Source organism: Sturnus vulgaris, chromosome 14, assembly GCF_052056855.1.
Source record: "Sturnus vulgaris isolate bStuVul1 chromosome 14, bStuVul1.hap1, whole genome shotgun sequence".
NCBI lineage: Eukaryota > Metazoa > Chordata > Aves > Passeriformes > Sturnidae > Sturnus > Sturnus vulgaris.
Genome location: NC_142256.1, coordinates 15,016,469 through 15,034,369, shown reverse-complemented (window position 1 = coordinate 15,034,369; position 17,901 = coordinate 15,016,469). Strand labels below are relative to the sequence as shown.

At 35.5% G+C, this 17,901-nt stretch overlaps 1 protein-coding gene across 6 annotated transcripts in view; it reads right to left on the bottom strand.

The window, feature by feature from the left end:
- Positions 1 to 17,901, bottom strand: part of STAG2 (STAG2 cohesin complex component) — a 75,151-nt gene that overhangs the window by 17,359 nt on the left and 39,891 nt on the right. For all 6 annotated transcript variants that reach the window (XM_088173251.1, XM_014886273.2, XM_014886282.2 and 3 more), the window contains exons 5-20: positions 15,329 to 15,425; positions 14,067 to 14,143; positions 12,355 to 12,559; positions 9,933 to 10,084; positions 8,775 to 8,848; positions 8,538 to 8,661; positions 7,384 to 7,482; positions 7,208 to 7,287; positions 6,582 to 6,689; positions 5,622 to 5,733; positions 4,934 to 5,051; positions 4,120 to 4,223; positions 3,158 to 3,250; positions 2,874 to 2,963; positions 1,602 to 1,805; positions 32 to 102 (exon numbers count right to left, since the gene is read on the bottom strand). In XM_088173251.1, coding sequence (XP_088029377.1) covers positions 32 to 102; positions 1,602 to 1,805; positions 2,874 to 2,963; positions 3,158 to 3,250; positions 4,120 to 4,223; positions 4,934 to 5,051; positions 5,622 to 5,733; positions 6,582 to 6,689; positions 7,208 to 7,287; positions 7,384 to 7,482; positions 8,538 to 8,661; positions 8,775 to 8,848; positions 9,933 to 10,084; positions 12,355 to 12,559; positions 14,067 to 14,143; positions 15,329 to 15,425 — 1,808 coding nt within the window. The remainder of the gene's footprint in view (positions 1 to 31; positions 103 to 1,601; positions 1,806 to 2,873; positions 2,964 to 3,157; positions 3,251 to 4,119; positions 4,224 to 4,933; positions 5,052 to 5,621; positions 5,734 to 6,581; positions 6,690 to 7,207; positions 7,288 to 7,383; positions 7,483 to 8,537; positions 8,662 to 8,774; positions 8,849 to 9,932; positions 10,085 to 12,354; positions 12,560 to 14,066; positions 14,144 to 15,328; positions 15,426 to 17,901) is intronic.

Sequence of the window (17,901 nt, the reverse complement as noted above, 5' to 3'; positions counted from 1 at the left end):
GACAGCCCGATTTGTGCAGAAGCCAACTTACTTGTGAAAAGCAGTGATTCTCTTCAATGTTGACAAGACTTGATATGCATCGTCTTCATCAGGTTCCTCCCCCTATTTAATAATCACACAGTGAGTCAAGCAGTGTAGTCTAAGTGAACTGGGGAACTTACTAAAACCAAACACACACACACTCAAACTGGGGGAAGAAGAGGGTGTGGACCTGATTCTAAATTACTTATCATGTCACATATGCTTTTAGAAGAGTTAGAGACATAGGGCAGTTCACATCTAGAGATGGAGTCAATGATGTTAAATGTCTTTTCCAACTTAGACAGTTCTACGATTCTATAAAATAGTGGCAGAGGAAGAGAGAGGGGGAGGGGGGTGGGGAGGAAGGAGAAGGGAGAAAAAATGGAAAAAGCCTAGGATAGTGGAATACAATGTATAATGTAGGTGCTTCTATTTTCTCTGAAGAATCCAGCAGAGGCCACTGTCAGACAAAAGACACTGAACTAGATGGGCCACAGGTCAGTACTTCAGTCTTACTTTAATCATAGAAAAGTCTTTGAGTGAGGTAAGGGAACTGGCTTGTTTTAATCTTCCCATAAGTTCTGACAAACTTGCATTTAGTGAAAAAAGAGTAAAAATAAAAGGGTCGATAAAGTATCTACTAGTACATAAGATAAACTACCAGAGATCAAGAAACTCCTCCTTAGTCTAGCAGAGATAATACAAGTTTTACTATTCTGTAGTTGCACAACCTATCAAAGACCTAAGCCTAAGGATTTCAACATTTCTACCACAGTATTTGCCATTTTCCTTCAAGCCAACTTCTGACATCTCATTTCCTTGCTTTACCTCTCATTTTTTCTTTTCATCACAAAGGGAAACAAATGGGCACATTTCTTGTTTAGGATTTCTAGAATGGAGTTCTAGATCAGAACAAAAAGCAGGAGAAAAAAGGAGAGCTTGACATGCACCTAAGAAATGCTAAGAATGAAGCTGTCAAAAAGACATTTCCTATGCTCCTTACCACAGATGAAAAGGAGAAAAGTTTTGTCTGAGTATTAGAGATCGCACATAGTGAAGTTAAATACTCTATCAGAAGATTCTCAGTTTTCAGATCAACACAGTGTGGGAACGAAGTAATTTTTGATCTACTAACTGCATCTGCATGCACTCAGGAAGGGAGGAGGAGTGTTTTCTAAAGATTTTGATATTTAACAACAGCAACATGCAACCACAGGCAAGACTAGCTACAGTAGCACATCTGAGGAGAATCCTAGGGGAATTACAATGCTACAACTCTCAAAAATGTAAGCCTCAAAATCTAAGAGTAAAAAGTTTATATATTTAAATGTTTACCTCAAATTCCCAAAGGACTCTTGTCAAAAGGAGATTAAAATTAAAGACTCATTATCTTAATCTAAAAGAACAGTCTGTGTTCACACAATCACAGCAGTGACACTGTTGCACTACTGCACTTGACTTAACAGTTTTGAAAATCAGAAGGAAGCTCCCATCCCTAGCTCCGACTTGCAGAGAAAGACGGAAAAAGTACTGAAAATATTTACAAGGGCAGGAAAAGGTGATCTTGCACATTAAAATACCTCTTGCAGGAAGTCCTCAAGAAGTCGATTAAACTTGTCTGCCAATTCATCTATTAACTGACTTCTTGCAATGTCAACCCTGTTAAAGATCGTGAATTCTTCATTACAGAGAGCATGGTAGGTTTTTGAACAGGCTTCCAAAACATCTATATCTGTGTGCTTCTCCACAATATCCCGGATCTGTCGCAGTAAGGCATCCAAATGCTACACGGAAGATGAGCCAAAGAAGAAAATATGTATTTCAATTTTCATACACATATATACACACACATAAATACACACATGCATTTTTAATAAACATTAAAGAATTTTAAAAGGTAGATTCTATTTATTAGTCTTGTAACTATTATATAGAACACAAACACCTTCTAGAAAAAAAATCAGCGAAGCTTCTGAGAAATTAAGTTTACTTATCAAAAATTAAGTTGGAGCTTGTCAAAGACCGAATCATAGAAGTGATTAAAAATTTGCTATTGTTGGTATGGTCTTATCTAACATCTAGAATTTGCAATGACAACTAAACAACACAGAAGCATTTACCTCCGATTCACACAAACATTTATGCATATTTGTGTGTCTTAAAAGCTGTTTAACTGAAGATTTAGTTTTGTAACACTCTACTGTCTGCTAACTAAAGCCAACTTCAGCTGTTCATATATTCATCCCCTCAACTTGAGCTGCTCACTGCTGCTTGATCACTGCTGGCTAGGCTGTCAACTACACATTTTATCACTTTCTGACTTAAGGATTTCCAGCTATTTCCTTCAAAATGCAATAGCACATCTGAGAAGGAGACAATAGAGATGTGAACAGCTTCAACTTCAACATCATAGCAGATAAAATGAAAGTAGTAACTACATCATTTGTGATCTGGTATTCTTCCTCTTTTTCATGCAATGATGATGGTGGTTTTCTAGTTTCAGTGATAGAAAAAGAGAACTTACTGGCCTGTTTCTACAAGCTTTATCTGTGACAGCTATCTCAAATATGACCATAACCCAGCAATAAATGTTCTCAATTTAAGTTCATCTAACTAGCCGGATTTTCTGTTAAAACTGACCAGACAGACTTAGAAAACTCAAATTTTCAATATCTCTAAGAAGAGCAGCCAGTCATAACTCTGAAATCAAAGGTGCACTATCAGTAAGGGTTACAATAAATAAAATCTCCTTCACACAAAAAAACACTCCTAAAATCATGATCAAAATTCCAGTGATGAAGTCTAAATTCTGTGACTTTTCCTTTTATATTAATGAGTGGATATTACCATACCTTTTCTAATCGCCCTGTTGTATAAATTTCCAAATCAAAGTACTGCGGCAACTGCAGTAAGTTGGTGACCTTTTCTGCATCTACAGAATACTGTAAAATTGTTAAGGAAAAAAGTTTAGATGAAAAAATTCTTGGACAACATAATTCACTATAGAACAAGTAAATATAAACGAAGATTAATAAGAGAAAAAAACAACTTGTGGCAAGCTGTATCATTAATTACAGAAATACACTTGTAAACATTTCAACAACAATCCATCAGCAAGAAATGGAATTAAACCTACCTTTGCTAGCAACTGCGGAAGTGCCACCGCAAAAAGCTCAGTAATTTTTGTCCTGTCATCCAACTGGGTTTTCTTTTCCTTTGCTGTCAGCACCTAAAATATTGGTATTGTGAGGATTTTGCAGCTAAAAGTTCCGGTGCAAAGTTTCATTATCATTAATGAAATTATGATTAGATACATGGACCTCTAAAATCACTGTAACAGATCAATGTAAAGCAGGAGGGAAGTAAGTAATTAAAAAAAAAAGGAAAAAAACATTTAGCATTCAAAAACTACAATTCAGAGTCAGTCCTAACACTATAAAGATTATCTTGAAAACAGAAGTGATAACCTAGAACAAAAGGTTTACCTTTCCTGCAACAAAACACAATGACCAAAACCATGACAATATAAGAATGGGAACCCTTCAGCTTAGAATATTTAACAACAGTTAATTAATTTGTCAATCCTATCTTCATACAAGCTTTCAACCTGTTCTTAAATGGGTTTCTTACCAAAATATGTACCAGTCTCGAGAGAAGACGGCTTAATGCCTTAGCAAAAGAGGCTGTCTAAACTCTGCATAATCACAGAAAAACCACTTGGTGGACTGGCCTTCTTCCAAGAGACTATGGAGTGTCCTTTTCCCTCTTCCCTTCGCTCATTTTGCTTTTTCAAACTGAAAATAGTTTTAGCTTTTCCCAAACATTGACTCTTGTCCTCCTTTCAAACCAATATTCTTTTCAAAATCAATTTTTATCATCTTTAGTAGTACCAACAAATGCAGTAGTTCAAACAGCACTAAGCACCCGCCCAAGTCCAGAAAAAGCAAACTAGCCAGGGTAGTGAGATGCAGAGACCAAAGCTGAATCTCCAATCTCAGTCCCTTCAGCAACAACAGCCCACAGTCTTCTCCATCGTCCCACAGTGGCCCCACAGAGCCATTCCTACATCTCTAGATGAGTAGGTTTTCTGCTTCCTACCCTTTTCCCCGTTCCTCTTCCCACAGGAGGATGACATTCAGCCGCTTGCCGAATTGTACAAAGCATTATTTCGATCAGTGCACTTTCCTGTCTGTCTGTTAAAGCTGAAAATTTAAGAAACAGATGTCAACACACAACTTATTTTTCATTTTCCACAAGGATTAAGATATGTTAGGGTCTTTGGGTTTAGGATTTTTTTTTTTGTTTTTTTGTTTTTTTTGTTTAATGCAAAAAGACAGATGTGTAAACCAACAGCTCATTTCTAGTGATGGGGGTGGCAGAGGGGATAGAGGACGTAAGTACCTTATAAAATGACACCAGAAAACACTGAAAAATTGAGTCACAGGAGAGAATGGAACAAACACTAAGTTTTATAATTATTTTATTTCGTTCCTATTTTTCAGAGGTCCATTTACTAGGACCTATAAATTACAGAATTATGTCAGGGGCTTTGTTTGGGTCTAATGTCATCTCAGAAATTATTGTATTTTTCCATATGGTAGTCGTAACAATAAATTAATCAGTTGCACAAGTAACTTAGTTTCTCTAATGTAAAAAGTGCAGCCTGAACTTGTGGAACAGCAAGGCAACACTGCATGCTAATTCCGTCTCTTTTTTCTAACCACCGTTCTTGTCTCACACTTCCATACCAGGTAGTGAGTCTTTCTACTCTTCCTCACATTTCATAATTGCTATTAATGACTTCTTATAGTCATGGAAACACAGAAAATGTATGTAAACATCTTTTTTCCTTATTTCAAGCCTAACAAAAACTAAACAGCAATACAAACAAAGATCTACTAAAATCTCTTACGTTCTTCTCCATTGAGAGGCTCCTCCAGCAGAAGACTGTTCATACATTCCCAGTCCTTCAAGAGGTCTGTTGCACAGTCCCACATGCTGTCCACAAGATAAGCAGCATGTTCGTGCAACTAAAATAAGAAGAGATTAAGTATTTTATCAGCAATGAAGATTATTACAGATAATACAGAGTATTTCTTGTGCTTGGCTCCTGCCTGTGGCAAGAATACAGAGCAAGTTTTGCGAGCTCTCTGGTTAAACAGAGGATTTTCTTCTCCAATTAACTTAAATACATTAATCCAGACCAACAGCTACAAGGAGCAGTGCAACAAGATCTGTCGGAACTTGAGGGATAGGTGGGTAGGGATTGTGAGGTTTTTTTGCTTTTTCCTCTCCCCTTTTAAATCTATTAAATCACAATTTCTTTACACTTATACATTGTCATGTTTGTCAGAGTAGCACTCACACTGTTTCAACACTGTGTACTGACAGATCCTTCAAATAGACACAACCACACAAAACAATCTTTTGACCTCTCAGGCTGCTCAAACAACAGGAAAGCAAGGACAGATTCATGGTTATTAACCAATGAGTGGGGAAAAGAAAAACAACAAAATTTAATTGACAAAAATTAGAACCACAACAATAACAAAAACACCCACACACCACAAAAACAAGGACATCCCTGAGACCCAACTTACTTCACTTTCCAAAAAGAAAAACACTAATGTCTTCACAAGATTAGCATTTGGACTTTGTCTTCCCCTCCTCTTCAGTATTCCATCATCTTCAGCATCTCTGCGGCTGAAAAGTCTAAAAGAAAATTTATTTCTTGACAAGTTTCTCCTTCATTGCCTTCACCACAGTCAATTCACATGAAGATACCCATTTTTTTTACACACTAAATACCTTGTTGCTTGGCTCCATATTTTATTTTTAAAGGAAGTAATTTGGGACAAGTATCATTTGAACCATTTCATGTATGCTGAACTGGTATTCCACTGACTGTTTCCAGTGGGATGAATAATTACAACAAAATGCTTTACAAACATCAGTGATAATTTGCAGGTGCTTGAGGTCCTATGCTCCTTCTCAATAAACAGTATTTTCTGAACCTCCCTACAGGAGACTTTAAAGCAGCTAAGAAATATTGCAAGGAGGTCTGATAAGTATTAGATGGAAACTCAATTTTGTTCTCCTACACACCTGACATGTTAGATTTTTAGCAGATTTTTAAAATGAAAAATATTTTATGAAATGGTCATATGGGACAATGGAGAGGAGGCAAGCACAGGGAAGTAACTACAAATGGGAAAACACTCATGATGCAAGCCCAAGTTTTAGGCCCCAAACTACAAAAGCATTTTAAGATGTTTCACAGGAAGAATGGGAAAGGAGAAGGACATAGGAACATTTTTATTATATTCCCTGAAGGTACAAGCTTTCAAAATGCAGCCTTCAAAACTGCTATTTCCCACTTAGAAAAACTACAGCAGTTCAGAAAATACAGTAATGTTACATTGTCTCTTCTTTCTTAAGGCCACTTAATGATTCACTTTTTCCTTTTCTTGATTAAATCTAATAAGAATCATCACATTAATGTATACAAATGCACAAAAATCTACAGGAGCAAAAAGTTAACTGTAATTTCTCCATCTTACTTTTTATAAAGAAATTCCCCTGCGGCAACTGCTACTGGCCGATGAGCTGAATAAACCAGGTGGTAGACATTTTCACAGTCTTCTGCAGTCAGAACTTCTTCACTACTCCTAGGGGTAGGGATGGGAAGAAGGAAAGAAAGAAAGAAAGAAAGAACCAAAAAGGCTGAGTCAACAAAGCATGAACTCTAATGAGGGAGATGGAAATGAATGAGAATCTAAACCTTTCCTTCAATTTATCATCCTAAAACTCTAGAGTCTTAGTTCCAAAGTCCTCCTGAATAAAATATACTGATAAACTATGAGCTATTGCTAGAAGGTTATGCTCAAGAGTTCAACTGTGTAATGTTCAATATATTCCACATTCTTCATTTCAAACATTCCATGATAGTTTTTAACTATGAGGCTGAATTCAAAGTTCCTAGTCCTTACACCTACTGAACTATGGGAGATAAGTAGTAACACTGATCTAGACAGATTACTTTTTCTTTGAGTGTAAGATGCATAGACATTTCTATAGCCTTCAGATTATCTGAAGTGTCATGCTGCTGGCCTCACCCACAAGGACAAGAAACATGTAAGCTTCAGTATTTGTTGTATGTCAGATAACGAAATATACGTGTACTTACTGTAAAACAAGAGTGAGTAATTTTATTGCTTGGACTGCGACATCATATTCTTTGTCAAGAGTCATAGACACAATTCTATCCTAAGAACACAGAAGAAAATATTTTTGAAGAGGAAAGAAGTGTAATGCAACTTTTAAAAAATCTCATATATACCCTAAGTAAGAAGTAACACTAACCTTGAATCGACTGGTGAAGAGTTCCAATTTGGAATTAAGCTCCTTATTATAGTAAAGCCCTTGCAAAGCAGTTAGGCATTTGAGTCTTACTTCTCCTTGCTAAAATAAAATTAAGAACTGAATTAAAAGTCAAGCATAGGACACAGATGTGATCTTCATGTCATCCAAGACAAGTTTCTTTTACAGTCAGAATTAATTCAAAAACAAAGACTAAATGCTGTCACAATACACTACCAATAATCATGTTAATGATGTAAGAATATAACCTTGTTCGTAACAAGGCAGTGAAGAAACAAAAACAAACAAAGCCTCCCAAGGTCTTACTGCAGTTACCACCTCCTTAAATCAAAATTCACCTGTTTCATTCTTTCTTTCTAAATACTCAAGGTATTTCTATCATTGACAACCATCCCTTGTTCAGACAAAATTATTAAGTAGACAATGAGAGAAATATTCCTCCTGAAATACACTATCTGCTTCAGCAGAGAACATGTTCTAACGTACAGATGACCCCAATGCCAGAGGTTATTGGGTTTTTACACTAAGCCCATGAACAGCACAGCAAGACTAAGCATCCCTCATTTCTTTCACTTAAAATTCAACAGCGTGAAGTTTCCGATGCAAGAACTGAGGCAATGTGCTGACTCAGTAATGAGTCAGGGAGTATTTGTCAACTATACTGATGTAATATATACTATTTCCTTCCAAGCAGAGAATAGTCTCGAGGTGGTAGCTGGTAAATAATAGCTTGAGGCACTGACCAGCACAAAAGGGGGCTTTTCCCATGCTTTTCACAGCCAGATGAGAATGCTAGAGAGTTTTGTAACTTGGCAAAACAGAGTACTGCCAGGCTATAGGGATGACATGCATTGAACTGAAGTAGTTAAGCACTATGAACTAAAAGTTTGCATCAGCAATAAACAAACAGAAAAGACCACTTGCCTACAAATAACAGTTCCTTTAAAAAAATCTATATGTACTCTCTAAAAACATTCAAAATATTTAAGTCTGGCTTATATGTATTTCGAAGTGCCAGTATTTCTGAGTGATAAGGAAAGCAGCAACTGATTGAAAGTTAAGAGATCCAAACCTAGTCTGGAAAGATCAATAATTAAAACCAAGGAGTTCTGCTCCTTTTGCTCAGTGAAGTTTACCTTGTCATGCATAGTCCACCCTACATATTTTAAGTAGCTGTCGTTGAGAAAGGCATCACTGTACATTTTCATCCATATTCCGATCTCCTCAATGCAGATGGCTCTTATTTCAGCAATTGCATCCCTGTGGAGGGAAGTGGGGCAGTAAGTTCAAAGAGATGAATAATTAGAAATAACCTGCCACAGCTTCCAGAAAAAATTAATGATGCTACACATTACTTACTAAGAGAAACTTACCGGTATCTATGCACAAAAACACCTTTAAATATTGCATTCATCATGTTTTCTATTTCATCCTGATTTTCTTGAAGCTGAAAGAACATAGAGAGCACATAAAGAGTGAGCAGCACTTTTACAGTCAGATCAGATCGTGCTGATGCTAGACAAACTAAATTAACATTTACAAGTGTGACCATTAAATCCTTTCACAGATTCAGAAATACTCACAGATCTGTTTCACATTACAATACACTATTATTTAAGAAATTGTATCTACCACAGCATACAAATTTTAGTAATTCTGACCACTGGAAAACTGTTTTTCAAGTGTAACAAAGACATCTCGGGTTTCTGAAAGGTCCTTCTTAATTTATAAGAAAACCTGATTTAATTTTCTAGTAACATTATTGCTTTTTTACGCATGTATTACTCACAGTACGACTGGCCCTGCACACACATCTAACAAAACTACATTCAATGGGTCATTAAGATATCAGTCTCAATCAAACTGCAAGATCTTTGGGAGATGATCAGAAGATAAACTTGTTAGTTTATCTGAACTGTCAGGAAAAAAAATGCTTAACAGGTAACAGTAAAAATGCTGAAGAGCAAAGGTGAGATGTTTCCCTTGATCATGAAGAAGTTCTTCCTGATGCCTAAAAACCAAAAACCTAGAAAAAAACCAAACATCGCCACCACCACTCAAAAAGACCAAAAAACAAACAAAACCAAAACCACCACCATCAATTGCTTCAAAAGTAAAAACTGAAACCTGATTGAATTAGGGCTTTCAACAAGACAACATTGTCAGCAATGAATCAGCAAGTCTCTTTTACACATAAGAAAGAAAACAGAAGTAGACTGCATTTTCAACTTTGATAGTGCTTTCTGGACATGAAAAAAGCCTTATCTAAAGCATTTAAACACACTTTCTGCTGAGATCATTATTAACATTATGAAAGCAGTAATTTGATCCAAGATATACAGAAAGACTCTACATTTACTTTTTATAGAAAACCAGACAATAAGAAGCACCTTTCAAAGTTTTTTAAGCATTAAACATGAATAACCTGAAGAGCTAGAGAGATAACTACCAAAACCAACTACAGAACAAGATTAATTATTAGCTGCCACTTGAACAATTATCATATGCACACCAGCCAGAGTTGCACTAACCTCCTTTCTCTTCTGTAGTAAGAGTTCCAGCCTATCATTAGCTCGTTTCCCAATAATTTTATTTCGTTCTGCTTCATACTGCCGTTGTGTGTTGTCCATGTTAATACTTAGATTTAATGCCACATTCACTAAAGCAGTCATCAGTTTCATGGCTATAAAAATACGTGAAAAGAATAAGGATTATTTAAAAGGTTACCTGATCTAAAAAAACTTAGCAGAAAAATCTTGACATCTCTTCCTGTCAGCCCTTTCTGTATCTATGAAAATATATACAACGTAAATTTTTTGATATACAAACTTATGCAATATTTTTCCAAGCACAGCATCATTATTTATCAGGACAGTAGATACAATATTGCTATTCTGTTCTTTTCTGTCTTCTTAATGCTTTAAGAAACTAATGCTATTTTACTTCTTTAATGCTATAAGCATTATCTTGATTATAAAGTATATTATTATTGTTGAATTGAGATATACAATCTGTTTCCTCCCCAAAATGAAGGTATAATGTAAGATTTACTAACATAGTCCAAGAAATATTAAAAGACTTATGTTATCAGAGTAAGTTAGAAACTTTTTGTATATTTAAGACTGAATGGTATCAGTCTTTCTTCAAAAGGAAATGTCTTAGACAACCAACACCACTATATCACACTAGTCTTTTTCCCTCAATTTAATTTTAACAAGGTGCAGATTTTCCAAAGATTCATTTATTAGCAAAAGCAGAGAAAGCACATTAGCCAACTACAAGCCAGAAAACAGAAAACCAAAATATAAAAGACACTTGTATGGGATTTTTGGTGTCCTTTTATTTTTAGATCAGTCCTTTTTAAAGAGTGCAGATAAATATCCCTTTTTCAGAGAGTAGAAGGTGATCAACTGTGTACTTGCTCGTCTTGTGAGCTTCTGTAACAAGGCATAGAAGGGCTTGCACTGGTAGAGCACACACAGAAAATTCTTGTGCATGTATCACCAGCATAAAGCTGATGAGCAAGGCTTAAAGATGTGCAGTTATATTAAAATATTATCTCACACTGCCATCTCCAAGATTAACTCAGACTTGTTCTTTAATCACAGAAGCCAAAATTACCAGAAGTACTAGTAAATATGGGTACATGGATTTTGTTGGCAGTCTTTTCCATATAAAATACAATCTTCAACAATACAAACAGTAAAATTCAGATGAACACACAAAACCAACAGAACTGACTACTAACGTGAACAAACGAAAACATGTGGCTTATAAAAAAATATTCTGTTTGACAGAAACTAAAATGCAACAGGGCAATTTCTGCAACTTTTATTCAGGCACAACTGAAAAAAAAAAAAAAAAAAAAAAAAAAAAGGAGGTAAAAACCTGCTTTTTAAGACCTAGAATTTGTATTAGTCATATTGTACAGCAGTCAGAATTGATGATACACCAGAACATGTAAGTTCTCCTGAAAGAAAAGGTCTTGTTCCTCTCTGCATAAGAAATGCTCCGGCTGGTAGAAGTCTCACACAGCAGTAACTCCATCTGCAGTGTGCTAATGAAAATTCAAGAGAGCTATCAAGGATACAAAAGGACTGACAGGACAGTTAGGACTGAAGCCAGCTGTAAATCAGCCAGGTCAAGGGAAGCAAACAGTAATTACTTCCAGTGTGGCAAAACCTCAGTTACATACACAGCCTAAATTTACCTTGTTCGAAGTAAATTTGTTACAATAATCTCACATAAACTGACAGCCACACAATGTCATTCTCAATCCTTCTTCAATAATCAGTGCAAGTTTAAGACTCCTTTATCCAAGAAACTCATCCTTTGTCCATACAAAGACTTATTTCTTTGAAATACTCTATACTTAACTCATAAGGGATTTCTTCACAATATAATGCATTGGGAAAAAAAAGTGAAAAGGTCAATAACATTAAAAAAATTAGAGACTGCATTACTGGTGAAAAAATTCTTTTAAATTATTTCTAATGCAAAGACTGGAAATTCTACTTTACATAGCGCCATGGTCTCAATATGTAGCACAATTTAAGCTTGTAGTAAAAATTGCATCCAACATAAACTACAACTTCTGTTTGACTTAATACAGAGCAAAACAACAGGCTCAATTGTGTTTTAGATTAAAAGACACCTACACCCTTATTTACGACCAAAGACAAACTACTAGAATCAACTAAAAATTTTCCTTCTATTTACTTTTCTACTAAAGGTAATAAAAACTAAGTACCAGACAGCTAGCAAAAAATGCTTTAAAATAGTGCTGTGTTTCTCAGTAACAAAAATCCAAGATAAGAAATTATCCCAAAGCAAGTTGCATTAGAGGAAAACTGTATCACACAATAAAACACAAGCTGAACATTGAATATCAAGAAGTTTAACCAGAGTAATTCTGTCCCATGCAACACAGAACAGTAAATATAATTCACTGACCTGCCAGTGTGCTAGTGTGCCGAAACGCTCTGACTTGCGAGTCTGACAGCCCCGTGAGCAGTGATATGACAGTATCCATCATGTATTCATCGTATATGATGCTATACTGACACTGCCGGACGAGTACTCCGATGAACTCACAAAAACTGGATTTGAACTTTTTCCACTGGGGGCCAGCCATAGTTAGCGGATAATCTCCACTATCCTGTTAAAACACAGAAAAGGAAACAGGAAACTCTATCAAACATCTCAGAAGTCATTTCATTAAATAAAGATTAAGAAGAGATGGCTACAACTTTAAAACCAAAATCTCAGAGGCCTTAAAAATGATACATCAGAAGAATATGATTCCATAAACATGAATATAATTTGCAGTTGAGACATGTTATAACACGAAGACAACTTTCTAACTACTAGTTTCTCTTTTTCGTTTGATGCAAAAAAAAAAAAAAAAAAAGAAAAAAATTATTTACCTTACAAATCTGCTTCGTTACACTACAACCATCACATGAACAGTTAGGTGACAAGCTTAGGAACAGGCTGGGATCATAATGAAGTTTACAGATAAATGCTTACATATCAGACAAACTTCTGAAGTCATAAAATTACCTACTACAACACCTTGAATATAACAAATGTGTGTCCGTCCTCTCCTGATATGGGAGCCTTTACAAATAATGATAAAATGATAGGAAGAAAAAAAGAATCATTTGTGTTGGTGCCTCTGTGAACCATTTCTTTAAGAGGCTAAACAATACAGGCTGAAAAATAAAGTATCCGTGAAAAGAGATTAGAAATCTGAGAGCTGCTCATTAGAATTCTATTACAAGAAAAAGTGAGCATGACAGTGATAAAAAAAAACATGTACCAATAGTCCCAGGTGTGGCTTTACAAATTTCATACAATACTGCCTTAGAGTAATCAAATCTACTTATGCACTGAGGTAGTTCTAAGGAGCACTAAAATCCTTTTAAAGAAAAGGATATTACATTTTCCCCTCAGTTAAAGTTATGGATTTTTTTTAATTATTGGAGGGAATTGTTTCTGTACTACACAAATCTGGGGAGGAGGTTTTAAAGCTACATTTACATTCTCTGGAACACATGATGAAAGGAACACCACTCAAATACAGGAAAACCACAAACAAATGAAAGTCAAGTGAAACCAACAACAACAAAAAAACCAACCAAAAAACCAAACCTACAACAAACAAACCAACCAAAATTAACCCCACCACCCACCAAAAAAGTTCCCCAGTACATCTCATCTACCCCAACACTGTGGAACAGAAAATGACAATTTAAAGGGAAAAAAATATATAATCCCCATGAAAGGCAAAGCATTGGTCTTCAAAGAGAGAATAATCAAATTTAAATCCCCACAATTTGTATATTAATGAATGCATAAAAATAAATTTAGTGACTACTTAAAGAGATAATTTCAGGCCTTACATAAACAGAAAGACAGGGAGGCATCCCCCATAGTAGGAGCTCCCACTATTTAAAAACTGGAAGTCAACATTGATTTCTTAAACCCTTAATAAATTCCGAATCCTGTAAAGTTCAGTGAAATAAGAGAGTTTAATATTTTCATTCATAAAAGTTCTATAATTTTTGCAACTCCTTATTCTTGAAATAAATGTCTAGCAATGTAATTAGGACATGTAAAAAGAAAATAAAAATTAATACATAATCAGCACTTCACTAAATTACCTCATCAAATTCTTCAGTCATTTTTCGGATTATTTCAGAATTCTGCATATGTCGGAACATCTCTGCTGTAACAACTCCTACAATTTAGATATTAGGTCATTAGCACTGTTAATATGAAAGCCATAGATGGCAGATGACATGCCTCCTGCTACAATGTCAAAATAACCCATTTTCACCTAACCTATTGGTAACACATGTATATTTTTAATAAATTTCACTTTTTTCTTCTAGCATCCCTGTATAACAAGTACTCAGCACCACTTATTGATGTGGGGGTTATTCTTCTTAAGTATGCTTGTGTGCATGTACACACATATCTAGAATTTACTCATTCACTCATACTCAGAAGTCAAAGATACCTGTGCAAGATCTCTGTATCAGTGAGCACTACACCATCTGAAGTGACCTTCTGGGACTCAAGACTGTAAATGGTGCAAGACAATTTTGAACAGCTGTATTGCTACTTATTATCTTCTGCACTGTAGTAAACAGAGTGCTTTCATGCAATTTCTATTTGCCTTGGCCTCAAATTGTTAGACCTCCCAAAATTCATGACAAGAATCATCACAGAAAGCATTAAAAGGTTCTGCAGCTTTATCTTGCAACAAAAAATCAAAAGGTCACTACTCTTCAAAGTGCAGATAAGTCTCTGAGAACACTCTTAGCTTTCTGGAGATCTACACATGTTAAAAGTTTATCAGGACAGAGAAACACTTGAGCAGAACAAAGTATAGCCAGTTTTCCTCTATCAAGCATAGTGACACTTCAAGGCAAGTTCTCTTGCCTTCTCTTGAAAAGGAGGTGAGAGGTAAAAGAATGGAGGATGAGAAAAGAAAAACCAGATAATAAAGAAAAAATATATGGAAACACAATCTTACTGTAGACAGGCTACCATAAAGTTGTCCATAATATCTTTTGAAACGAGAATGTCTACAAAAGCTATGAAGCAATCTTAATCAATGACAAAAAACAGGTACATCCAAATTAGAATTCCAAGACTGAACAAACTGAACAGTGATAGGAGAGATGATTTTCTGAAATAAGGAAAGCAGGAACAGAGGAAGAAGCAACAGATGTTAAATACCAGTACTGACTTCTATCTGCTCCCACCTTCAGAAATACTTGCTTAACTTCAAGAACCTGATGATGTAAACTGTCTCTGGGGATGAAGCAGTCTTACAGACTGAGTAGTATGAAAGCAAAGATTGAGAATCATGCTATAATAATACTTAAATGAATGAGTAACCATTTCAGTATCTTACCTTTGCAGCCTGAACACTGAATAAAGAAGTTAATGAGATCAAGAAGTGCTATATCTCGGTCATGTTTGTATGACTCTATCCAGTCATCCACTACAGACTGAAAGAAAACAAATAAAAAGGCACTGCTCAGTTTTCATAAACTGAAGACATTGTTATTACTTAACTGCTTTCCAGTAAGTCATTCTTTATCTCTTTAAGTAACTTTGACCCTCTTTTTTGATTACTATAGAACTAAATGTTTAAATGATATTTTACTGCCATATGTTCCCAAGAACTCATTCTATAAATATATACCAGTACAAAACTAACACTTAAACATAAAGCACAGGAATATCATATATACTCCTACAGTAACGTGTTTGGAGGCTGAATGCAAAAAATAATAGGGGTATTTTACAGAATCAGGTTTTTTATTTACACCCTCCCCTGCTCTGCCATTAACGTTTCTCTGGAGATACTATTTGTCCATGCAATTCCAACAGCTACAATTCCCTATATTCTTTTAAAAATGTGCCCCCTTGACGAACTTTGCTTCATCCACATTTGCCATAATAGGATGAACAGCACTGCCCTACACTCCATGGATATTAATTACTCTGTAGTCACTAGGACAAATAGGAACAAGTACATTTTATTAAAAGACCTTAATGTGAAGCAATTAAACCTGTGATATTCATTTTGAGAAAACAGAGTTTACATGCAATTATGCTTTAACCATCCATTTGCAGAGTACAAACCATCTACCACCAAGGTCATAAAAGCACAGACTCACACAATTTTATTAACACAGGTACAAGAGACTCGCTTCAGTATCAGGTACTCAGGTTTGATTTTTTTTAATACATTAGTACCCTTCCCTATATGATGGAATAATTCAGATTTCAAAAGATAGTTGGACTATGCAGCATCTCCAAAGCTTCCTGCCTGTATTCTCAGTGCTTTACTCTCACAGGCAATATTGCTGTGAGGACAAATAAAACATACTGCCATTGAGAAAAACTTCTGTACCGAGATACAGATAAATCCCTCTTCCCTGAATCTCTAACTGTTTATAGTGTGATGAATAACTTTTGTCAGCACAGCAAAAAGAATGAAAAACTCCAAGTGAAACTGTCATGGTCTTTCCACTAGTAACAGAACCTACGAACTGGACCTGAGTGCATTGACCTGAAGGGAAGAATGAAATATAAGGAAAACAAATTTGGCTTCTCAAGAAGGTCACTATTCAAGAACTGAAGAATGATAGAAAGGAACAAATATTTCCATTAGGCAGTCTTGTTTTCAGAATGTATTCAATTTAAAGGAACTCCAGCAAAACAGTTGATTCTCGAAACAGTTTGTCTCTGTGAATGAATCACCTCTCTTTGCCAGGGAACAGACACTAATTCACAGAATCACAAAAAGACCTTTGAGGTCATAGAGTCCAACCTATGATTTAATACCACCTTGTCAACTAATTCAGAAGGCACAGAACAGAATTTAAACTTAACTTAAAATTATTTAACTTCAAATCATTACCAAAATTTTTCCAGATAAGCAAACACTGAGGGCCATGGAGAAGACTTGGACTGCTGAAATGGACTTTAGTTTAAAAATAATTTGAGAATCTTTTTCTTCCAAATTTAAAAAAATTGATAGCTATTCAGGTATCAATTTCTCAATTCAACAGAGTAATCAGACCTGGCAAAGGTCCATTTTGCCCTTGGAAAGCAAAATATTTTGACTGTATATAATTTCAAACAGTTAAAAAGTCATGAAGATACAATTACTGATAGATAACTGGCTGAACGAGTTGCACACAGAGCAACAGTTAGAGAAGTATGGTTTTTCCATCTGCTTTGAAATAGAACAAAATAAATGAAGGGAGAATCAGAATTTCTCTGTGCAAACACATCCAAGTAATTTGTTCTTGTCCTCAGCTGTAATGAAGCAGCTTGCAAACCTTGAGAGGACTGCACAGCAATCCAGCTTCCCTGCATGTGTATTACAGGAGCTGCAAACTCTAGACTTCCACTCCCAAAGATAGCCTTTCTTCCACGCTGCCAGGAGTCACATGAGTGAGTGAGCAGCAAAGCTTCAAGGCTGACAGGCTTGTCTGTGAGTCTGTCAACTGGGAGACTCACAGACAAGCAAACACTTTAGTGACTTACCTGAATTCTTAAAAAACCAACAAAAACAGTGCTGTATTTCTTAATAGTCTGACTTCAGTCCTGTTACTAAATACAGTGGGGAAAGTGCCTAATGTAGATACTTTAAGGAGTTATATTTTCCATAAATTGACTTGGCCAGGGTATACTGCTATACTGTAATTGGCTGGAATTTGGGTCAGGAAATTTAAAGAGCCTGTAAGTTGTAGCTAGTGATTTTACTCTGGATGAAAGAAAAGAAGCAATTATTTATTTTCAGATAATCTAAGCTCTATGCAAAATCTATGGATTCTTGTTAAGTTCTATGACAACAGTAAGTCTAAACCACATTTGTGTTTAGTTACTACCACACAAAAAGGACTTTAAAGTTATGCAATCTAAAATAACCTTTCTTCATTCAGGATACTTTGAACTGTAGTATGAATT